Source organism: Oncorhynchus kisutch, linkage group LG27 (genome assembly GCF_002021735.2).
Source record: "Oncorhynchus kisutch isolate 150728-3 linkage group LG27, Okis_V2, whole genome shotgun sequence".
NCBI lineage: Eukaryota > Metazoa > Chordata > Actinopteri > Salmoniformes > Salmonidae > Oncorhynchus > Oncorhynchus kisutch.
Window position 1 is genome coordinate 27,470,010 of NC_034200.2, and position 25,899 is coordinate 27,495,908.

Consider the following 25,899-nt stretch of genomic DNA (forward strand, 5'->3'; position numbering starts at 1 on the left):
CACACAGGTTGAGAGAACATTTTTAGATGACAAACAGGGGCACACGGACAGACAGTGACACATTCAATACCACCTTACACACTCTTGCCTGCATCTAGCTGATCTAGGGTGTAATCATTGGTCCAGTGGCAAACGAACGTTTCTATTGGACAAATTCAGGTATTTTTATCCCCATTTTGTTTGCTTCCGCGCGTTAAGAAACGTTTTTCAACAGAATTGGCAGAATGAATACACCTCTGATCACGCATAAACAAAGCTCATTTTCATAACAGCCACGTTGTATTCATTCTAGCCTCTAGTCTATGCACTCTCCTCCGGCTACACCATTGTGCCTCCGTACAGAGTGCTGTTGATGCTACTGTAGACCTTCATTGCAAAACAGCGTGTTTTAATCAATTATTTGGTGAAGTGAATATATTTAGTATAGTTTTATCGTTTTATCAATGTTTTATCAATGTTTTAAAATGTATATTTTATGATATTCACTGAGGAGAATGGTCCTCCCCTTCCTCCTCTGAGGAGCCTCTACTGATGTAAAGTATAAAATGCACCCAACATGAATTCACCCGCTCAATGGAAATCAAATGTATTGCAGTAACCGTAACACTGTCACTATAAATGTCCTTCACTGTTGTTGGCATACAGTGTACTGTCCACCATCACCAAACAACATATTCTTTGAACATTTTGAAGCAATTCCACCAGTGGAAAATAAATAAATATCAGATCATAATCTGACTGTCATCACCAGGAAGCTAACCAAAAAGAGATTCATGTACAGACAAGACAAAAAGCAGGTCTCCAACAGCATACCTTTTGAGTCTTTGCTCTCAAACTGCTCTGAAAACAGGTGTACTGAGATTAGGATTTTTAAGGATTTGCGCAATAAAGCAACAAGTTTAGAAAGGCCAAAGCCAACTTTGTTATTGGTCTTATCAACCATGCTAGAGGAAATAGTAAACATCTATGGGACAATCTCAACACATTATCCAAAAAATTTGCAAAAGCATAGCAGGAAAATACAATGAATTTTAGAATGAAGCTGAAATAGCCTCAACATTTAACAATGTCTTTAAAGACTCCGTTGAGAACCTGACAGTAACATTTGGCCATTGAAATAAAGTGAACACTTTCTCGGACTCTACCTCTCCTGTTTTTAACACAGCTGAAGTGCATGAGCAGGAGATAATTCAATCCTAACTCATCTTAAAAACTCCAAGGCACAGGATGTGTATGGAAATGACTCCGCCCTCCTGAAGAAAAACTCCAGCACCCTGAGCTCTCCAGTCACTCATCTGGTACATCAATTAAACAAGCAGTGTTCCCTGATGACTGGAAATCTGCTGTCATAACACCAATCTTCTAGGCTGGAGATGTGGCCAATTATAGGATCATCAGCATTCTCCCCAAATATCTGACTGTTTGGACCACTCATGTCCTACATTGAACACAACTAAAACTGTCTCCATCAGGAACAGTGAGATTGAGATGATTTCACATTTGAAATAATTATTGACTCTAACCTTTCAAAAAACAAATAAAACACGTATGTGGAACAGCAAAAAGCAACCTGGTAAATGTCAAATTCATCAGAAACCAAATGTCAACAGATGCTGCTAAACTTTACATGCACTCAATGATTCTCCCCCCAATCTGTTAACTGTGTCACAACCTGGTCACAAGCTAGTATCACTGCAATGAACCACTCCAAAAGCTTTATATTATCTAATTCCGTATCCCTTTATAATTCTTAAACTACAAACAGCGTTTGAATCAGGCATTTGATGGGTTGAGGTTAAAGTTCCTGGTAAGACTCAGTTTTAGATTTTGGTTAGTTGTTTTGCAGGTCAGCAGTGTCCTTATACTCTCACAGGTTCAAGCCCCAGATTAGGGTTTCTGTGCCAGTGTTCACACAATGAGATTTACAAAATGCAACACAATAAAATAAAACAGTATAATAACATTACCTCAGTTATAACAAATGGCATAACAAAGTTCTTTAGCCGGTAACTTATTTCCAGCTCAATCCTATAAAAATAGCACTGAAATAGCAACGTCTTCTTAAATCATGTGAGCTAACTCTTCACTGATGATAGGCTTCTTAAATATTCTCTCTCTCTAGGTCTACTTTATCAACAAACAAAACATTTTTATGAAAGGGATTGGAAAGGGATTGGTTTGGTTTGGTTTTCTAGCAACACACATAACAAGCTGTATGGAGGGTCGTTCCACCTCAAAAACACAAGAAATAAGTTTTAGACACCCACTATGTCAGTTTGGTCTGAAATCGTTTCTGTTGTTAGAAACGGATTAAATTGGCCTTCCTGCAACATTTATTTTGTTGAAATAGAATTAATCTCTTACAAATTAACGTAACTGAATGCACACAAATTGGCAATTGTTTATTTATGAGATTCATATAATATTGAATAAATATAGTACCTAACATTTGGACATTTGGATCAAACTTTTCTCTCGGGCACCGTTAGACACCCCACGCCAATCACACCCAGACAATGAGTATATAGTATCAATTCTCTGTTTGACAAGTAGTATGGAGCTGTAGCTCAGAGTATTATTTATTCATCCTATGTAATGTATTCTACAGTGAATTTGGTGATGTTTTTTTCCCACTGTTCAGAGAAATTTGTCATTGAAGTTGTTTATGTCCCATCCCACATCCTGCTATTACCAAGTTATGACCAGTAGATGGTGCTGTTCCTCCTCCAATTATTATTTTTTGAATCCCCCACCCCCCTCATCATTAAAGGGATAGATTACTCAAATTACAAATTGACATGTAGACTGTAAACTGTCAATGGTCCAGAGGGGCATCCTAAGAACAAGGTTTGATGAGTTAGCAAGGTAACTTTGGTCAACTCTGAGTTTAATCGGTCACACGAAATTGGCTCACCTTTTATCCAGGTATATTTCTATGGCAACGAATCATTCAGAACTCCGGGGTAGGCTAACTCACAGCTAACTCCACTTAACCTGAATAAAATGACTGAGCCACAAGTTGAGGATCAATGAAATCAGATTCCCTCCCTCTTGCAAAGATTGTGGCATCATCCCTTTCATTTGAGGATGAAGACTGTAAAATATTGTATTAATCAAATGTTTTTGTGTGCAAAAAAATTTCAATAATCAAATATATCACATTGCACATTTAGAAATGACAGAATGCATTTTAAACTTCATTCACAGTAACACTTTTGTATGACTTAATACAATTATTTTATCGATTGGAGTGGGAAAAAGGCGCTTGTGGTTGTGCATTGATAAGCACCCCAAAGCATTTCGCTACACTCGCATGAACATCTGCTAACCATGTGTATGTGACAAATAAAATTGGATTTGAAAGTCGGCTATAACGATAAGTAATATGAAATAAGACGGCACTTCTAAAAGCCTATTTCACACCACAGCCTCTTGAATTTGCAACTTGTAAGATAACTTCTCTTTAATTTAGATTTTGGCACAAATTAAAATATGTGGCACTGAATCGAACCATGGGTTGATGTGTCAGCATCGCCTCAATGAAGAGTTTGGCATTCAACTAGCCATGTGCAACATGCATGCACAGTTATAAGCCTGCTAGAGTTAGCGTCAGGCGTACGAGCAATATCCACTGTCGTAGTACGGATAAAGCCTGAGCTGGAATGTGAAGCCAAATGAAGCTAGTCAGCTTCAGAAACCCTGAGCAAATCTAGCTTGCCCCTCTGGTATGACAGCAACCCATGTTTTGGTTTTATTTACCAAGCCATTGTTTCAAATGCTAACTTTTCAAATGGTACCTACATTTGTATTTTCACGCTTGCCAAATCCTCCTAAAGTATCTAAAAATGTATTGTGGTACTCAATGATGTTACATATAGATGACTTGGATATTTTTTAAATTTTTCTAATTTAATTGACATGCATTGGATTTGTGCCACAGATGCTAAAAAGTTAGCATTTGAAACAGTGGCCAGGTAAATTAAACCAAAGCATGGGTTGCTGTCATATCTGATCCATAAACTGCTACGGGGTAAGACAACCAATACGTAATTGTGTAATTTGGGTAAACTATCCCTTTAACAATGGGGGGGGGGGAAATTACTCAAAAAACAATAACCTAATAGCAGGAACAGCACCATCTAGTGGTCAGAAATGGGTACTATCAGGATGTAGGATGGGAAATGAATCCAATGACACATTTTTTCTGAAGAGGGGAAAACAACATCACCAAAATCACAGAGAATACATTACATAGGATGAAGAAACAATACTCTGAGCCTCGGCTCTATTCTACTTGTCAAACATATAGAACTGATACTGATTGTTGTTGGGGTGGGATTGGTGTGGGGGGGGTCTGTGCTTTTGACCACTTCTTCGGATTACTCATGTCTTACTGATTGTTAGAAATATTTTGGTCCAAATCGGATGTTAGGTACTATAATTATTGAATATTATATTAATCCTATAAATCAATTAGCTTAATCTAATCTATATTTAAATAAAAATAATGCTTCCGGAATTCTTATCTGTTGCTAACTACTGTCATGACGTTGGCCTGGGGGATAGGTTTATGACAGTCATAAATACCTCTTCCCCCCTTTTTCCTCACTCTAACCTACTGAGGTTACATTTGCAAAACCCTTGGTTAACATTCTGGGAACATCAGGTGGGGGGAAATGAACTATATTCTGGTAATCCGAACGATTGAACATATGTGGTGGTACTTAATGAATATGATGTCAGTTCGGTTGTCATCTGAGACATTCTCATCAATGATAAGATGACATAAACTCTACAGTGGAAAGTCTACACATCAGAGTTATCGGATTCACATGGAATTGTTGTTCAATTTAAACGTTTGAATATGAAATTATTTGTGATGGGATGGAATGTGATTTTAGCTTCTAAAATGTGAGATGTGGGTTTTCATAAGATAGGGCTGCTCAATCAGTGGCCCGCCCCTGTGAAGGGAGATGGGCTATACAACTTTTCAAACACGCCCTCCTCTCCCTTCCTATATCAGCCCTTGACGTCAATAGAACTTCCTGTTCCGGGGATGTAGGACGACGGTCCTATGTCAGAATGGTTCAGATAATAACTACAGAATAAAGCCAGCATCAGCGTGAGCTTTGGTTGCGAATGGTATGAACTTTGAACTCTTATTCACTACAGAAGTGATACCTCCTAGCCGTTGAGTTAGCAACCGCAGCTGCAAAGGGAGGTTAGGAAGGAACAGACAGAGTATCCCGTCTACCACACAACGACGTTACTACATCGTATCCAATTGGCCACCAGAGACATTCTTCAAAGGACTCGGTTGGGCAACACGGCCTTCCATCTACCACCAACCTACCGAAGCACAGCTCAGAGTAAACATTTATTGCATTTTTTCTTTTCCAAATGGGCGGTAATTTAGAATGCATAAGATACTGTATTTACAATAGCACAGCTTCTTCCCTTTGTTCCTCAGTCTTCCCGCTCTTTCGCTCAAACCAAGCCCTTTTCCTTTGTGTAACAAGCTGTCATATCTGTTCCACCTACTAGGGACGTTTTCCTTTATGACACAATTTGTAATCAAGTTATGATTTAATTATGTGTATGTGTAATTCTGTGTGATTAGTTAGGTATTTAGTAAATAAATAATTAAACCCAATTTTGTGTTGCTGATTCAAATTGTTAGCCAGGGTTCGTGCAGATAACCAAGAATTTACAACTTTCAGATGAGACTGAAGTAAGATGACGATTGATATTGACTGCTATTGATGTAAAATATTACTAGGTCTTTAAGAGTTTATTCGGAAGATAACAGCTCTATAAATATTATTCCCTGGTGCCTGACTCTCTAGTTAATTACATTTACATGATTAGCTCAATCAGGTGACATTAATTACGGAGAAATAATTTTATAGAATAGCATGTCATATCACTTAATCCGACATAGCCAAAGACACGACACCACAGAAATGATTTCAGAACAATCTGAGATAGTGGATGTCATGGTTTGATGAAATTACATGGAACGACACTGGAGACAATCAAAACAACATATGAAATATTTCCAGTAGTCATGTCAACATATAGTGTTTTCACCATGAGGGAGACTTCTCTGTTGTCCACACATCTTTTGCCCTCAGGAGTAGGATGACATTGCATCTAAACTCTGAGGTAAGGTCCATTTTGCGATATTCCTTCTATGGTTGGAGTCAGTATTTGCATATGATGAGCTGATCCTAGATCTATACTCACTGGTGTCCTGAAAGTCCACATCGTTGCCATTGAAAGCGTTCTTGAGGCGGTTGGTCATGATCTTGAGCTGCATGATCTGTTGGCGTATAGTCATGTCTGGCTTGGTGATGTCGATCTCTACCTCAGGGTTGTTGATCTGACTAGCCAGGCCGTCACCCATCACCTCTGGAAGGTACCTGGGAGACAAGGAGAGAGGATGATTGGGGAGAACTCAAATACACACACACTCACACATGCATGATCCACACATGCAATGGCACCCACACAAATATGTATGCATGCGAGCATGAACACACACATAGCATGCATGCACACACACAGACACGGTTCAGGGGTCCTACCTGGCACGGGCCATGCCGTTCCAGCACTTGTCTGCTTGGGACCTAGTGGCCACCCTGTCACTGCAGAGGGTGCTGGGTAACGAGACCCAGTAGGGCTGCATGTCCCTCAGCCTCCTCGACACATCAGACACCTGGGGGTGTTTTGCAATGGAAAACAAAAACAAGCATTTCTTATTGGACCAGTTCAGGTAGTCCCTCCCTGGTTCGGTACCATTTCTTATTGGACCAGTTCAGGTAGTCCCTCCCTGTTTCGGTACATTTCTTATTGGACCAGTTCAGGTAGTCCCTCCCTGTTTCGGTACCATTTCTTTCATTTGGTGGTTAATGAATTCAACCTGTGTACTGGAAACTACTATCAAAAGCTATTCAATATCATGTTTGTTCAAGCATTCACGCTTTCTGTAAATAGCTTTTGTATGAGCAATAAACAATCAACAGTGTGTTAATTTTTGGGAGACAATGGTTGTTTCCATTTCCTCACATTTCATATTCATCTGACTCATTGCATTCTTGACTGTAGCATTACACGACTAAACAGACACCGTATCATTCATATATATATATATATATGCTACAGTCAAGAATGCAATGAGTGTGTATATATATATATATATATATATATATACACACACACACACAGTGGGGCAAAAAAGTATTTAGTCAGCCACCAATTGTGCAAGTTATCCCACTTAAAAAGATGAGAGAGGCCTGTAATTTCCATCATAGGTACACTTCAACTATGACAGACAACATGAGGGAAGAAAATCCAGAAAATCACATTGTAGGATTTTTAATGAATTTGTTTGCAAATTATGGTGGAAAATAAGTATTTGGTCACCTACAAACAAGCAAGATTTCTGGCTCTCACAGATCTGTAACCTCTTCTTTAAGAGGCTCCTCTGTCCTCCACTCATTACCTGTATTAATGGCACCTGTTTGAACTTGTTATCAGTATAAAAGACACCTGTCCACAACCTCAAACAGTCACACTCCAAACTCCACTATGGCCAAGACCAAAGAGCTGTCAAAGGACACCAGAAACAAAATTGTAGACCTGCACCAGGCTGGGAAGACTGAATATGCAAAAGGTAAGCAGCTTGGTTTGAAGAAATCAACTGTGGGAGCAATTATTAGGAAATGGAAGACATACAAGACCACTGATAATCTCCCTCGATCTGGGGCTCCACGCAAGATCTCACCCCGTGGGGTCAAAATGATCACAAGAACGGTGAGCAAAATTCCCAGAACCACACGGTGGTGACCTAGTGAATGACCTGCAGAGAGCTGGGACCAAAGTAACAAAGCCTACCATCAGTAACACACTACGCCGCCAGGGACTCAAATCCTGCAGTGCCAGACGTGTCCCCCTGCTTAAGCCAGTACATGTCCAGGCCCATCTGAAGTTTGCTAGAGAGCATTTGGATGATCCAGAAGAAGATTGGGAGAATGTCATATGGTCAGATGAAACCAAAATATAACTTTTTGGTAAAAACTCAACTCGTCGTGTTTGGAGGATAAAGAATGATGTGTTGCATCCAAAGAACACCTTACCTACTGTGAAGCATGGGGGTGGAAACATCATCCTTTGGGGCTGTTTTTCTGCAAAGGGACCAGGACGACTGATCCATGTAAAGGAAAGAACGAATGGGGCCATGTATCGTGAGATTTTGAGTGAAAACCTCCTTCCATCAGCAAGGGCATTGAAGATGAAACGTGGCTGGGTCTTTCAGCATGAAAATGATCCCAAACACACCGCCCGGGCAACGAAGGAGTGGCTTCGTAAGAAGCATTTCAAGGTCATGGAGTGGCCTAGCCTGTCTCCAGATCTCAACCCCATAGAAAATCTTTGGAGGGAGTTGAAAGTCCGTGTTGCCCAGCAACAGCTCCAAAACATCACTGCTCTAGAGGAGATCTGCATGGAGGAATGAGCCAAAATACCAGCAACAGTGTGTGAAACCCTTGTGAAGACTTACAGAAAACAGTTGACCTCTGTCATTGCCAACAAAGGGTATATAACAAAGTATTGAGATAAACTTTTGTTATTGACCAAATACTTATTTTCCACCATAATTTGCAAATAAATAAATTTAAAATGCTACAATGTGATTTTCTCATTTTGTCTGTCATAGTTGAAGTGTACCTATGAGGAAAATTACAGTCCGCTCTCATCTTTTTAAGTGGGAGAACTTTCACAATTGGTGGCTGACTAAATACTTTTTTGCCCCGCTGTGTGTGTATATATGAGAGAGAGAGAGAGAGAGAGAGAGAGAGTAAACACTGACCAGTTTCTCCAGCCTAGCCCCAGAGGTTGGGCTGTCCTCCACTGTAACCTTCCCACTCCTCTTCACCTCCTCCAACCCGGTGCTGCTGGTTCCTCCCTCCCTCGGATTCCCACATGCCTGGAACACCTGAGAATAGAGAGAGTGGGAGTTAGCGGGAGGAAGTGACCAAATTATTCAGTTGACAGGCATTTATTTAGGAGCTTATTTAGAAGCTACAACTCTTGAGACAATCTGTAAATAATACCTTAATTTTGGTATTTTGTATTTTATTAGGATCACCATTAGCAGCTACTCTCCATGGGGTGTTTTGAGTCTTGAGGATTTCAAACAAAATCTCTTGCCCAATTGGATCAACAACTACCACAAACCATATTTAACTTTATTTGACACATAATTCGTAAACAACCGGTGTAGACGAACAGTGAAATGCTTACATACGGACCCTTCCCAACAATGCAGAGAGGGCCTCCAGAGAGGCGCAGTGGTCTTAGGCACTGCCTCTATAGGCTGTCCCTATAGGCTCTCCCTATAGGCTGTCTCATCGTCGTCAGTGATCAGGCCTACCACTGTCGTGTCGTCAGTAAACTTAATGATGGTGTTGGAGTCGTGTGGAGCAACGCAGTCATTGGTGAACAGGGAGTACAGGAGGGGACTAAGCACGCACCCCTGAGGAGCCCCCGTGTTGAGGGTCAGCATGGCGGATGTGTTGTTGGCTAACCTCACCACCTGGAGATGGCCCAGGGTCCTTAACTTAGTATTGAGCTTTCGGGCACAATGGTGTTGAATTATGAGCTGTAGTCAATGAACGGCATTCTCACATAGGTGTTCCTCTTGGCCAGGTGGGAGAGGGCAGTGTGGACTGCAATAGAGATTGCGTAATCTGTGGATCTGTTGGGTCAGTATGCAAATTGGAGTGGGTCTATTGGAGTGGGTCTGGGATGATGGTGTTAATGTAAGCATGACAAGCCTTTCAACAGATGTGAGTGCTACGGGGTGATTAATTTAGACAGGTTAACTTGGTGTTCTTAGGCACAGGGACTATGCTGGTCTGCTTGAAACATGTAGGTTTTACAGACTGGGTCAGTGAAGAGTAGGTATCCTGGTAATCCATCTGGCCCTGCGGCCTTGTGAATGTTAACGTGTTTAAAGGTATTACTCACATCGGCTACGGAGAGCGAGGGTAGAAGGCATTTAGCTCATCTGGTAGCTTGTGTCACTGGGCAGCTGGTGACTGGGTTTCCCTTTGTAATTCATGACAGTTTGCCCTATCACATCCAAAAACTACCTTGCATTGTAATAAAACTTTGCCCAATAAACTCGTACTTTCCTGTACTGTAAATTGATAATTTACTACCGTATATAATCCCTATTGAGAGGGTTAAACCTCAACTTCCATTCTTAATAGATAACTTTAAACTCAGTACTTACTGTATGCATTGGTAAAGCTATAAGTCACATGCTCCATTTGAAGGAGTTTGGTGAGCCACCTTATACATGATGAAACAATATGGCATTGCGTGTGCTCTCCTTGACATGTCACATGACACACAACACTTAGTTTGCACTACTTACAAAGCCAGAGGATTCAGATATTACATACAGTGCCTTCGGAAAGTATTCAGACCCCTTGACTTTTTCCAAATGTTGTTACTTTATAGCCTTGTTTTTTTATTTAACCTTTATTTAACTAGGCAAGTCAGTTAAGAACAAATTCTTATTTAAAATGACGGCCTAGGAACAGTGGGTTAACTGCCTTCTTCAGGGGCAGAACGACAGATTCTTACCTTGTCAGCTCGGGGATTCGATCTAGCAACCTTTCGTTTACTGGCCCTAACCACTAGGCTACCTGCGTCCCCAATTCTAAAATGGATTAAATAAATAGAAATCCTCCGAAATTTACACACAATACCCCATAATGACATCACAATACCCCACAATGACATCACAATACCCCATAATGACATCACAATACCCCATAATGACATCACAATACCCCATAATGACATCACAATACCCCATAATGACAAAGCAAAAAAGGTTTTTAGAAATGTTTGCAAATGTATTCAAACTAAAAAACAGAATCACCTTATGTACATAAGTATTTAGACCCTTTGCTATGAGACTCTAAATTGAGCTCAGGTGCATCCTGTTTCCATTGATCATCTTTGAGATGTTTCTACAACTTGATTGGAGTCCACCTGTGGTAAATTCAATTGAACATGATTTGGAAAGGCACACAACTGTCTATAAAAGGTCCCACAGTTGACAGCGCATGAGGTCGAAGGAATTGTCCATAGAGCTCCGAGACAGGAGGGTCTGAATACTTTCTGAATGCACTGTAGATAACATATAGTAATTAAATATTCTAGTATAATTTCAATGCCAAGAACACAAACGTCCCATGCTCTTTCAAGCATACCATTTACCTAGATGTAATGTATGAGACAAAGACACTACCATCTTGTTTAACCTGTTTTGGATAGCTCTGAGGTGTTGTAACTATCTACCTCTCCTGCATGAATACCTTTTCTACAAAACAAGTAAACACACACACACCTGTTACACACAAACACACACCGCATGTTTCCCACTTACGCCCTGTTGTACCAACCTGAGGTAGAAGGTGCCTCTACCCACAGATCTGGAACATATTTGTCCAATTCCCAATTCTAAATGTTAACATTCAACTGTAACTCTGTGAAAAGTAATGAAACCACAGAAGCTGCATTAGCAGTAGTTGCATGTTGAAACTAAAACTGACTACCTAAACCTGGTAGGACTAGGCCTATATGTCATAGAAAACTGTCAATAATGGATCAGGTGAAGCTGAGCTCAGGTTAGTTTCACTTTGTGGTAAAACTTAGGATATCGGATCAAAGTAATCTGATCCTAGATCAGTACCTAAGGGGCAAACCGTGGCTAGTGTTGTGAAGTCTGGTTTGCCAGGTTGTTGCAGAGCTCCAGGCCAGCTTTGGCCTCGACACCAGTACAGCACAGAGAAGCCTTTGTTCCCCAACACTATTTGCATACTTTTCCACTTTCACTAAACAAAAAATAAAGATTTCATGGCTCCTTACACTAAGGACACATTAAAGTGGTGCTCGTACACCATTAAAATGAGAAGTTAATGGTTGGTTTTGAGGCTGTGTTATCAGTCCCTCTTCAGGGGCCTCATTTATAACATTTATGTACATTTCACACGATATAGCTGCGCACACAATTTCTGAAAAAATTGCGCACGTACAAAAATAAAATATTGAGATTTATAAACTGGGCGCAAGCATGTTTCCCATTATAAATCAGACCAGTCCTGAAACTGTGTGCATGTGAACGAGCATTAAAACTATGCCTAAAAAAATGCCCATCATTCACCTTTTATGGTGACAATAACACCCCTATTTGATATATACTTCCAAAGCATTGGAATTAGGCTAAGGCAGTTTCTTAAGGAAATAGCAATGTCAAACTTGATTAAATGTCTCTGGAGGTGTTGGCAGAATGTTTTCAACTTTAGAATGACATTTTCTGTATTTGAAAGTTTGTGAAAGAAAACAACAATTGCAAATGGTTGTGGAAAGGTCAAAATCCTGTAAACAGGTCAAAATCCTGTAAACAGGTCAAAATCCTGTAAACAGGTCCAAATCCTGTAAAACTGGTCCAAATCCTGTAAACAGGTTCAAATCCTGTAAACAGGTCCAAATCCTGTAAACAGATCAAAATCCTGTAAACAGGTCCAAATCCTGTAAAACAGGTCCAAATCCTGTAAACAGGTCCAAATCCTGTAAACAGGTCCAAATCCTGTAAAACAGGTCCAAATCCTGTAAACAGGTCCAAATCCTGTAAAACAGGTCCAAATCCTGTAAACAGGTCCAAATCCTGTAAACAGGTCCAAATCCTGTAAAACAGGTCCAAAAAAACAGGTCCAAATCCTGTAAACAGGTCCAAATCCTGTAAACAGGTCCAAATCCTGTAAAACAGGTCCAAAAAAACAGGTCCAAATCCTGTAAAACAGGTCCAAATCCTGTAAAACAGGTCCAAATCCTGTAAACAGGTCCAAATCCTGTAAACAGGTCCAAATCCTGTAAAACAGGTCCAAATCCTGTAAACACCAAATCCTGTAAAACAGGTCCAAATCCTGTAAACAGGTCCAAATCCTGTAAACAGGTGTAAATCCTGTAAACAGGTGTAAATCCTGTAAAACAGGTCCAAATCCTGTAAACAGGTCCAAATCCTGTAAAACAGGTCCAAATCCTGTAAACAGGTCCAAATCCTGTAAACAGGTCCACCTAAAAAGTCTACACTGCCATTGAATTCTGAAACATTGTAAAGTCTACAAATAGAAATAAAACACAGTAATCCTATACAGTGGTAGCAGTATAAGCGAAAGATCAACTGTCTGTTCATCTGCTCCATTCTCCTGTAGATTGTTCTATATTATAAACCTGCCCTCCCTTTCGGATGCATAGAGCAAAAAGGCTAACTTAAATGAGAGATGCACATCGTGATTTGTCAGATGGTAAAGCTTCTTCGGGAAGAAGAAGCATGGCCAGACAAGGTGGAGAGGAATTTATTCTGCAATGGTTATGAAAATGTGTATTATGTTTTTATTGTTATTTGAGACATTTGAAATTACAGTTCAGATGTACAGTATCCTAAAAAACATAAACACAACAGGTGAACCGTCTGAGCAAAATACTTGAATACAATATAGTTGATCTACAATATTTACTACTTTAAAGTGGGTCCAGTTAAATAAGAGATTGGATGTTGTTGACCTATAAGATAAAGTCATTTTTTCAACAACATCCAAGAGTATGAAACCATCACAGTCAGAAAATATTAGGAATTTATTCAGCAATTATCATGGAAATTAAATAGGAAATAGATGCCTATTTCTAACTATTTTAGAATGCAAAGATGAAAAAAAATGTATCTTCGCTCTTTTCACTAACAGCAAATGATTGCATCTTGTTATTCTATTTACCTATTTTTTTCAGGGGGGAGGGAATAAGCATGTCATCCTATCCCCCATTTGCCCAAAATACTAGGCTACTTGCCTGCTTGCAGTGCAATACTTCAAGCACTATAAACTATGTGCATGCATGGCCTAAAGGTTACGGGAAGCTAAGCACATTCCCACGTCAAGTAAAGTTTTTATAAATTACAACATTTGCGTGAGAACTGGCGCACGCACATTTTGGGGTATATCTTGTACATATGCACGATTTACAAATGGCCCCTGGTATGTGGAACGTTATAACATTAAACCAGTACAGGGATCAACATCAGGTTATGAATATGTGTTATGAGCCCTGATCAACACTGTGTCAGTGATCGATAATAATACTTGAATGTGTGAACTGGCGGTAGGATATCTGTGTGTGTGTGTGTGTGTGTCTGTGTGTGTGTGTGTGTGTGTGTGTGTGTGTGTGTGTGTGTGTGTGTGTGTGTGTGTGGCACATGTGTTTGCGTGCATGGGTAAGTATGTGTGTGTGTGCTGACTGCTGTTCTGACCTTGTTGTTAAATGTGTCTATGTTGTCCATCATGGTGGTGATAGCCTCTGAGATGTGTGTGGGGAGAGAGAGGAACACCACATCGACACTGGACACACCCTCAAACCTGTTAGAGACCTGCAGCATGGCATCTGCAGAGAGAGGGGGGGTATGCAATATTTTAAATGTGAATAGATGCTTATACAGTGCCTTCAGAAAGTATTCATACCCCTTGACTTATTTCACATTTTGTTGTGTTACAGCCTGAATTCAAAATGGATTAAATGGATTATTTTTTCTCACCCATCTACCCACAATATCCCATGATGACAAAGTGAAAACATGTTTGAGAACTGTTTTATATTGAAAATGAACATAATTATTACATAAGTATTAAGTATTAACCCCGCTGACATTACACCGTGATTACAGCTATGAGTCTTTCCTCGGATGGGGCCACAGTGTCTCCTGACCCCTCCTGTCTCAGCCTCCAGTATTTATGCTGCAGTAGTTTATGTGTCGGGGGGCTGGGGTCAGTTTGTTATATCTGGAGTACTTCTCCTGTCCTATTCGGTGTCCTGTGTGAATCTAAGTGTGCGTTCTCTAATTCTCTCCTTCTCTCTTTCTTTCTCTCTCTCTCGGAGGACCTGAGCCCTAGGACCATGCCCCAGGACTACCTGACATGATGACTCCTTGCTGTCCCCAGTCCACCTGGCCATGCTGCTGTTCCAGTTTCAACTGACCTGAGCCCTAGGACCATGCCCCAGGACTACCTGACATGATGACTCCTTGCTGTCCCCAGTCCACCTGGCCATGCTGCTGCTCCAGTTTCAACTTCCACCTGAGTGTGCTGCTGCTCCAGTTTCAACTGTTCTGCCTTATTATTATTCGACCATGCTGGTCATTTATGAACATTTGAACATCTTGGCCATGTTCTGTTATAATCTCCACCCGGCACAGCCAGAAGAGGACTGGCCACCCCACATAGCCTGGTTCCTCTCTAGGTTTCTTCCTAGGTATTGGCCTTTCTAGGGAGTTTTTCCTAGCCACCGTGCTTCTACACCTGCATTGATTGCTGTTTGGGGTTTTAGGCTGGGTTTCTGTACAGCACTTTGAGATATCAGCTGATGTACGAAGGGCTATATAAATAAATTTGATTTGATTTGATTTCAAGGGTACATCTCGGAGAGATTCGCACCCCTGGATTGTACAATATTTGCACATTATTCTTCAAGCTGTGTCAAGTTGGTTGTTGCTAGACATCCATTTTCAAGTCTTGCCATAGATTTTCAAGCCAATTTAAATCAAAACTTTATCTTGGCCACTCAGGAACTTGGTAAGCAACTCCAGTATATATTTGCCTTGTGTTTTAGGTTATTCTCCTGCTGAAAGGTGAATGTGTCTCCCAGTGTCTGTTGGAAAGCAGATTGAACCAGGTTTTCCTATAGGATTTTGCCTGTGCTTTATCTATAGCTATAGATTATGTGCTTTATCTATAGCTCTATCCTAAAATACTCCCTAGTCCTTGCCAATCACAAACATACCTATAACATGATGCAGCCACCACCATGCTTGACAATATGAAGAGTGCTTCTCAGTGATGTGTTGTATTGTATTTTCCCCAAACATAACGCTTTGTATTCAGGACATAAAGTTCATTTCTTTGAGTGGTTTCCTTCCTCTAAGGCATCTCAGTTAGGAAGGACACCTCTATCTTTGTAGTGACTGGGTGCATTCAAAGTGTAATTAATAACTTCACAATGCTTAAAGTGACATTCAATGCCCCCCCCCCCATCTACCAACATTTCAGCTTTTCATTTTTTATGAATAAAAAAAAAATCTAAAAACATAATTTCATGTTGACATTATGGGGTACTGTGTGTAGGCCAGTGACACAACATCTCACAGTGACACATTCAATTCAGGCTGGAACACAAAATGTGGAAAAAGTCAAGGGCGAGAATACTTTCTGAAGCCACTGTAGGAATTAAAATTAAATTAGTGTGCAAATGTGTGCGTGAAATTAGGGTGTGTGTGTGTGTGTCTCACCAGCCAAGTTCCTCCACTCTGTGTCCAGGTCGGCCTGGTTAGCGAGGCAGCCCTTCAGTACGTTGGCACAGTAGTTGGCACAGGGCCTGGCAGTGGCCACCCCACGGCAGTGGGGACAGTAGGTCATCTTCATGATGGCACGCATGCACTCTGGGCTCAGGGGTACCTGGGAGAGGAGATACAACAATATTATAGAGATACTATATGAGCCACATTACAATTCCCACCAAGTGGCTTAATCCTATTGGTGCGATGCGTAGGGTGCCTTTCACACAGCGACCTGGGTTCACATCCCTGCCCCTCCATTTACTTCAATATCATATATCATAAATATATACAGTCAGGTCCAAAATTATTGGCCTCGCTTGATAAAGATGAGCAAAAAAGACGGTATAAAATAAATACACTGAACAAAAATATAAACGCAACATGTAAAGAGTTGGTCCCTTGGTTCATGAGCTGAAATAAAAGATCCCAGAAATGTTCCATACATTTCCCAAAGCTTATTTCTCTCAAATGTTGTGCACAAATTTGTTTACAACCCTGTTAGTGGGCATTTGTCCTTTGCCAAGATAATCCATCCACCTGACAGGTGTGGCATATCAAGAATCTAATTAAACAGCATGATCTTTACAAAGTGAAGAGGGAGCGTGCATGTGGACTGCAGGAATGTCCACCAGAGCTGTTGCCAGAGAATTGCATTTTAATTTCTCTACTATAAGCCGCCTGTTTCTCTACTATAAGCTGCATGTTTAGGATGCTCTGGATCGATGTGTACGACGGCGTGTTCCAGTTCTCACCAATATCCAGCAACTTCGCACAGACATTGAAGAGTGGGACAACATTCCACAGGCCACAATTCATAACCTGATCAACTCTATGCGAAGGAGATGTGTCATGCTGCATGAGGCAAATGTTGGTCACACCAGACATTGACAGGTTTGCTCATCCATGCCCCTACTTTTTTTTTAGGCATCTGTGACCAACAGATGTATATCTGTATTCTCAGTCATGTGAAATCCATAGATTAGGGCCTAATTAATTTATTTCAATTAACTGATTTCCTTATATGAACTGTAACTCATTAAAATCTTTGAAAACTTTTATATTTTTGCTAAAACAATTGAACATGATATAATTGTATACTAATACAATTGGCTCAGAGAAAGGGTGGTGGAGTCAGCCCAACTCATCACCGGGGGCAGACTGCCTGCCCTCCAGGACACCTACAGCACCCAGCATCACAAGAAGGCCAAGAAGATCATCAAGGACCTCAGCCACCCGAGCCACAGCCTTTTCACCCCGCTATCATCCAGAAGGCGAGGTCGGTACAGGCGCATCAAAGCTGGGACCGAGAGACTGAAAAACAGCTTTGAGGCCAGCAGACTGTTAGCCATCATTAGCAGGCCTCCACCCAGTACCCTGCTCTGAACTTAGTCACTGTCACTTGCCGGCTACCACCCGGTTACTCATCCCTGCACCTTAGAGGCTGCTGCCCTATGTACATAGACATGGGACATTGGTCACTTTAGTAATGGAACATGGTTCATTTTAATAATGTTTTCATACTGCTTTACCCATATACTGTATATTTATATTGATACTCCAGACTCCAACATTGCTCGTCCTAATATTTCTATATTTCTTAATTCCATTATTTTACTTTAGATTTGTGTGTATTGTTGTATATTGTTAGATATTAATGCACTGTTGGAGCTAGGAACACAAGTATTTCACTATACCCGTAATAACATCTGCTAAACATGTGTATGCGACATACAATTTCATGTGATATCTTTTGTCTGCGCTTATGGACTGCCCTCTTCAATTAACACCACAGGTTTTCAAAGGGGTTCAGGTCCAGAGACTAAGATGGCCATTGCCAAATGAGGATTTTTTGGGGTCAATTAACCATTTCTTTGTGTATTTTGAAGTGTGGTTGGCGTTATTGTCTTGCTGGAAGATTCACTTGCGGCCAAGTGTCAGCCTTCTGGCAGAGGCAATCAGGTTATGGCCAAAGGTTTCCTGCAAAGTGCATGATGCCATTGACCTCAACAAGGGCCCAGGTTCAGTGGAAGGAGAATAGCCCTGTAACATCAGATATCCACCACCATATTTTACAGTAGAGGTATGAGGTACTTTTCTGCATATGCTTCCGTTTTGCGATGTGAAACCCACCATTGCTGTGTGTGGCCAAAGAGCTTTACGATCCTTTGAATGTGTGAGTTTCCTTGGTGGTGGGCGAACAAACAAGACATACAGAATACAGCGGGAGGTCACTTCCCATTGGCCGCGCTGTTCGCTTTATTTCTGCCCGGTTACCGTGGAAACCAATCCTCTGAAAGAATTTGCTTTGTGTGCACGACAAGGTACATGACACCGCCGTCTGCGCTTTTCTCCCATCCATCCATCCTTCTTCTCCTTTTCCTTCTCTCTCACTCTATCCCACTGGGCTGTTCCCACAGGAAAGGGCCTTGGTCCGTTAAAACTGGAATTGGGTTAATACCAGTACGCCCTGCTCGCAAGACACCCCCTGCTACGCATACGAAACTACAGTGTATGAGTGAGTGAGTGAGTGAGTGAGTGAGTGAGTGAGTGAGTGAGTGAGTGAGTGAGTGAGTGAGTGAGTAGAGAGAGAAGAGAGAGAGAGAAAGAGAGAGAAAGAGAGAGAAAGAGAGAGAAAGAGAGAGAAAGAGAGAGAAAGAGAGAGAGCTCAGCTTGGTATACAAAACTCCTTTAAACCAAACTGGGTCAGTCTGATGCTTTCCTGGAATATTCAACCATAAGTCAGACCAAGCCTAGTTAGCAGAAACATACAGTCAAAGACAAAAGAACATGGTGCATGAAATGGTGTCTGTCTATCGTCATGACTATACAGCACGCCCCATGTCCACCCTCCTCTCCTCCTTTACTCCTTTTCTCCTCCCCTTCTCCTCCACCTACTGCTCCACTTGAGAGGCAAGAGAATAAATCAGACCATCAATGTTTTGATGAGAGAGACAGAGAGAGGGGAGAGAGAGTGACTTTTTGTCCTTCTTTAATGAAACATTTTCATTTCATTAAAATCCCCCACCCCCCTTAAAACAAAACCCCCCAAATCTCCTGTACTGCAGTACTGCATACATGCACCATACTCACCTTGCCCTCTACACCACGGTACAAAAACAACATCATAATAACCAAAATCTCACCACTTCCACAACCGTATATCCAACCCACCTTCCCCAGCTGTACAGACAGCCCCCCAACACACCATATCTCCTGAAACACCTCCACACTTTTTACCATTTTATAAAACTCAAATTCCACCTTAAGGCACGCAGAGACCATCCCATTAAATAATAGTTGTCCCCGAGCCTTTGACCCTATTCCTTCTTGTTAACCAAGTAGCCAACTTTGCCTGAGTAAAGAAACAACACCTGTACTTTTTTGTATTTTACATATTCACCCAACACACTCCTCTTTCCCACATCTCTGGCACCATTTATATTGAGCGAGCCTACCCGACGAGTCTCCATAAGAAGTGGGAGAAAAGCCAGCAAAGAGAGAGACCAATAGCAAAGCTCAAAAAGCCCCAGTGCCAGAAAGAGACTCTTCATCTAAACAGCATCTGAAGGTAAACCTTCACTCAATGTTGTGACCCACTTCCTCAACCTAAACTGTTTCATGGGTGAGAGGACACCATGCCCCTCATTTTTCATAACATGTTGTACTGATCTTACAAACTTTCTTGGATCAGAAAAAAAAGCCCTCACCGTGTACTTTGACCCCTCTGCTTGACTAGCTGTCAACTCTGGGGAAAAAAATCCTCCTATTCATCCTCTTCCTCGGACTCACCTTCCTCCTCCTCATCTCCCTCTCCCACGCTGACCACCTGCCCTTCCTCTCTGGCCAGGGCCTCCTCTCTGGCCAGGACCTCCTCTCTGGCCAGGGCTTCCTCTCTGGCCAGGGCTTCCTCTCTGGCCAGGGCTTCCTCTCTGGCCAGGGCCTCCCCCCAGCACCAGGTAAAGGTTCCTTGGTGCCTTTGACCACCCCAGCCTCCTTTCTTCTCCCCCTTTTTCAGCTTGACACCCTCCTCCTCCCCTCCAGTCTCTTACACTTCCCTACTATACTCTTCTCATCCACTAGCATAACCTGACTAGACCCAGCCTCATCTACACCATCATCTATAACCTGACTAGACCCAGCCTCATCTACCCCACCATCCATAACCTGACTAGACCCAGCCTCATCTACACCATCTATAACCTGACTAGACCCAGCCTCATCTACCCCACCATCCATAACCTGACTAGGCACAGCCTCATCTACACCACCATCCATAACCTGACTAGGCACAGCCTCATCTACACCACCATCCATAGCATGACTAGACCCAGTCTCATCTACACCACCATCCATAACATGACTAGGCACATCCTCATCTACACCACCATCCATAGCATGACTAGGCCCAGCCTCATCTACACCACCATCCATAGCATGACTAGGCACAGCCTCATCTACACCACTCTCCATAGCATGACTAAGCACATCCTCATCTACACAACCATCCATAGCATGACTAGGCACATCCTCATCTACACCACCCTCCATAGCATGACTAGACCCAGTCTCATCTACACCACCATCTCTAGCCTGACTAGCCCCAGCCTCATCTACACCACCATCCATAGCATGACTAGACCCAGCAACCCCACCATCTCTAGCCTGACTAGGCCCAGTCTCATCTACACCACCCTCCATAGCATGACTAGACCCAGCCTCAGCTACCCCACCATCTCTAGCCTGACTAGGCCCAGTCTCATCGACACACCATCCTGGCATGACTAGACCCAGCCTCATCTACACCACCCTCCATAGCATGACTAGGCCCAGGCTCTGCTGCCTGCGTTTCATTGCCCCCTGCACGTTGACCTCGATTTCCCCAACTGGCGCTTGTACCCTCACCTTGTCTACGGCTTTTATGTGGGCACTCAAAGCTCTTATGCCTCAAATCCTCACACTCAAAACACCGTAGACTATCTGTACTTGCAAACCCTGCATAGAGCCCCTCCCCATGCCTCACATTAAAATGCAAATGTTGGTGTTGCTCATTGTTATTCAGAAACATGAACACTTGCCCCCGGAACGAAACAACATGCTTAACGGCATCTGCCTGAAAACCTGCAGACAGTACACGAAAACCACTAGCAAACTTACCAAAACAACTCTGCTATTTCCTGATTTGATCATCCATAATAAACAGAGGCAAATTTGCAACTACCACCCTGGTCGAAGGGGTAGAAACAGGAGAAATTGGCACCAACACAAATATCAACAAATATTCCACTAGCAATGAGCCTACCCACCAAATTTGCTCTTTTCATGAAAACAACCACAGCTCTGTTCATTCTGGAAGCGGAATGTATAAATTCAGCTCCTACCTGTTCACCGACCACGAGCAGAACCATCACCACCTCAACTCCATTCTCAGAAACACACCTGAATCCATGCCCTAACGACAGGGTCTCCTCCGTGCTAGGCTGAGAAGATATCACGCACACCACACCTTCCAAACCCCTGGAAACTAAATTCTGTCCTCTTCCACCCTAACTTTGAAAAGAACAGTGGGTACTGCTAAAACAAACAGTGCATTAACCCTCCACCATAGAAAATAATAATGGAAAGAAAAGACCAAGAAGAGAATCAAGAAAATAAGTTAGGACAGAGCCCTCCACACGAAACACTCAAATTCCAAAAAACTCCCAGCATGCACTGCAAGGGAGAGAGCGAGAGAGAGAGAGAGCAAGAGGGGGACCGACCCTGAAGGACGTCACCCTCAACCGTAGACCCAGGAGCAACACAGTAATGGACACCCTGCCCAGACCAGGGAGACACCCTCCCAGAACCCCTGCTGAAGGACCTGCACCGAGAGAACCCATGCCAAGAGGTTACAGTCACAGGTCGTAGTTGTAAATGAGAACTTGTTCTCAACTAGCTTACCTGGTTAAATAAAGGTGAAATAAAAAGAAGACCTACACCCAGACCACAGCATCACCAGCCACACCCCAACCAGCTAAGACCACCCCAAGCAAACTCTGGCCACACACTATATTGCCCCCCCCATATCAGAGCTATGCCCCTTCTGCCCACCCTATGCCCCAACATGACAGTACGACATATGCCCCGGCCGTGAGAAGAGCAACAGGCCCAACCCCCACTATTACACCCGCCCAAACCCCATCCTGCGACCTAAGAGGTATGTATCAGATGCTTAACATGCTCTGCTCACACCTACTGTGATGGTCCGGGCCTAAACCACACAAAAACAACACTAGACACTATGGAACACAACATTTTACAATCTCATCCTGGAATATACAAGGTCTGAGGTCATCTGCCTTTGGCATAAAGAGCAGGAACCCAGACTTCATCAAAGAAATTGGAAATACAGAAATTGTCATCCTACAAGAAACATGGTATAAAGGAGGCGGACCCACTGGTTGCCCTCTAGGTTACAGAGAGCTGGTAGTCCCATCCACCAAACTACCAGGTGTGAAAAAGGGAAGAGACTCCTGGGGTATGCTAATTTGGAATAAAGCAGACCTAACCCACTCTATTAAATTAGTCAAAACATGAACCTTTTTCATCTGGCTAGAAATTCATGAGGAAAATATCTCAACAGAGAAAAATGTCCTCATATGTGCTATCAAAATCCCCATAATTTAACGATGACAGCTTCTCCTTCCTAGATGGAGATATCAACAATTTCCAAGCCCAGGGACATGTACTAGTCTGTGGTGACCTAAATGCTAGAACTGGACAAGAACCTGACACCGTCAGCACACAGGAGGACGAACACCTACCTCAGTTTTTCACAATTCCTGACATTTAATCCTAGTAACAATTCCCTGTCTTAGGTCAGTTAGGATCACCACTTAATTTTAAGAATGTGAAATGTCAGAATAATATTAGAGAGAATTATTTATTTTGGCTTTTATTTCTTTCATCACATTCCCAGTGGGTCAGAAGTTTACATACACTCAATTAGTTTTTGGAAGCATTGCCTTTAAATTGTTTGACTTGGGTCAAACGTTTCAGGTAGCCTTCCACAAGCTTCCCACAATAAGTTGGGTGGATTTTGGCCCATTCCTCCTGACAGAGCTGGTGTAACTGAGTCAGGTTTGTAGGCCACCTTGCTCGTACACGTTTTTTCAGTTCTGTCCACACATTTTCTATAGGATTGAGGTCAGGGATTTGTGATGGCCACTCCAATACCTTGACTTTGTTGTCCTTAAGCCATTTTGCCACAACTTTGGATGTATGCTTGGGGTCATTGTCCATTTAGAAGACCCATTTGTGACCAAGCTTTAACTGATGTCTTGAGATGTTGCTTCAATATATCCATGTAATTTTCCTACTTCATGATGCAAACTATTTTGTGAAGTGCACCAGTCCCTCCTGCAGCAAAGCACTCCCACAACTTAATGCTGCCACCCCCGTGCTTCACGGTTGGGATGGAGTTCTTCAGCTTGCAAGCCTCCCCCGTGTTCCTCCAAACATATTGATGGTCATTATGGCCAAACAGTTCTATTTTTGTTTCATCAGACCAGAGGACATTTCTCCAAAAAGTACAATCTTTGTCCCCATGTGCAGTTGCAAACCGTAGTCTGGATTTTTTTGGCGGTTTTTGAGCAGTGGCTTCTTCCTTGCTGAGTGGCCTTTCAGGTTATGTCGATATAGGAATCATTTTACTTTGGATATAGATACTTTTGTACCTATTTCCTCCAGCATCTTCACAGGGTCCTTTGCTGTTGTTCTAGGATTGATTTGCACTTTTCGTATCAAAGTACGTTCATCTCTAGGAGACAGAACGTGTCTCCTTCCTGAGCGGTATGACGGCTACGTGGTCCCATGGTGTTTATACTTGCGTACTATTGTTTGTACAGATGAACGTGGTACCTTCAGGCGTTTGGAATTTGCTCCTAAGGATGAAACAGACTTGTGGAGGTCTACAAAAATAATTCGGAGGTCTTGGCTGATTTGTTATGATTTGCCCATGATGTCAAGCAAAGAGGCACTGAGTTTGAAGGTTGGCCTTGAAATACATCCACAGGTCCACCTGTAATTGACTCAAATGATGTCAATTAGCTTATCAGAAGCTTTTAAAGCCATGACATCATTATCTGGAATTTTCCAAGCTGTTTAAAGGCACAGTCAACTTAGTGTATGTAAACTTCTGACCCACTGGAATTGTGATACAGTGAATTATAAGTGAAATAATCTGTCTGTAAACAATTGTTGGAAAAATTACTTTTGTCATTCACAAAGTAGATGTCCTAACAAACTTGCCAAAACTATAGTTTGTTAACAAAAATTTGTGTAGTGGTTGAAAAACGAGTTTTAATGACTCCAACCTAAGTGTGTGTGAACTTCCGACTTCAACTGTAGTCAATGGTAGGCTTCGAGGGGACTCCTATGGTAGGTGCGCATACAACTCATCTCTTGGCAGTAGTACTGTACACTACTAAATCACTGACCTCAACCCAGAGTCTCTTAGAGTCTCTGCATCTCTTAGAGTGTCCACTGACAACCCTATCAGATCACAGCAAAATCCCATTCTACTTGAACAGAGCTTTGTTCAATCATGAGGCATCAAAGCCAAAGGAGCTTAATAATATTAAGAAATGCTATAGATGGAAGGAAAGTAGTGTGGAGATCTACCAAAAAACTATTAGGCAACAACCAATTCAATCACTTCTAGACAATTTCGTGGACAAAACGTTTCACTGTAATAGTGATGATGTAAACTTGGCAGTAGAAAACCTAAACAGTATATTTGACCTCTCAGCTTCGCTATCAAATCTAAACATTTCAAGCAGACAACCTAAGAAAATGAACAACAATGATCAATAGTTTGATGAAGAATGCAAAAACCTAAGAAAGAAATTGAGAAGTCTATCCAACCAAAAACATAGAGACCCAGAAAACATGAGCCTACGGCTTCACTATGTTGAATCACTAAAACAATACAGAAATACACTATGGAAAAAGAATGAACAGCATGTCAGAATTCAGCTCAATGTAATTGAAGAATCCATAGAATCTAACCACTTCTGGGAAAATTGAAAAACTCTAAACAAACAGCTACACAAAAAGTTATCTATCCAAAACTGAGATGTATGGATAAACCACTTCTCCAATCTTTTTGGCTCTGTAACAAAGAACAAACAGCAAAAACATATACATGATCAAATACAAATCTTAGAATCAGCTATTAAAGACCAGAACCCACTGGATTCTCCAATTACATTGAATGAACTACAGGACAAAATACAAACCCTCCAACCCAAAAAGGCCTGTGGTATCCTTAAATGAAATGATAAAATATACATACCACAAATTCCAATTGACTATTCTTAAACTCTTTAACATCATCCTCAGCTCTGGCATCTTCCCCATAATTTGGAACCAAGGACAGATCACCCCAATCCACAAAAGTAGAG

At 41.8% G+C, this 25,899-nt stretch overlaps 1 protein-coding gene across 1 annotated transcript in view; it reads right to left on the reverse strand.

Moving 5' to 3' along the window:
• The window catches only part of LOC109871562 (glypican-1-like), a 146,241-nt gene that overhangs the window by 7,595 nt on the left and 112,747 nt on the right, over positions 1-25,899 (reverse strand). The window contains exons 6-10 of the mRNA XM_031806690.1: positions 16,412-16,577; positions 14,384-14,514; positions 8,870-8,995; positions 6,588-6,718; positions 6,247-6,422 (exon numbers count right to left, since the gene is read on the reverse strand). Coding sequence (XP_031662550.1) covers positions 6,247-6,422; positions 6,588-6,718; positions 8,870-8,995; positions 14,384-14,514; positions 16,412-16,577 — 730 coding nt within the window. The remainder of the gene's footprint in view (positions 1-6,246; positions 6,423-6,587; positions 6,719-8,869; positions 8,996-14,383; positions 14,515-16,411; positions 16,578-25,899) is intronic.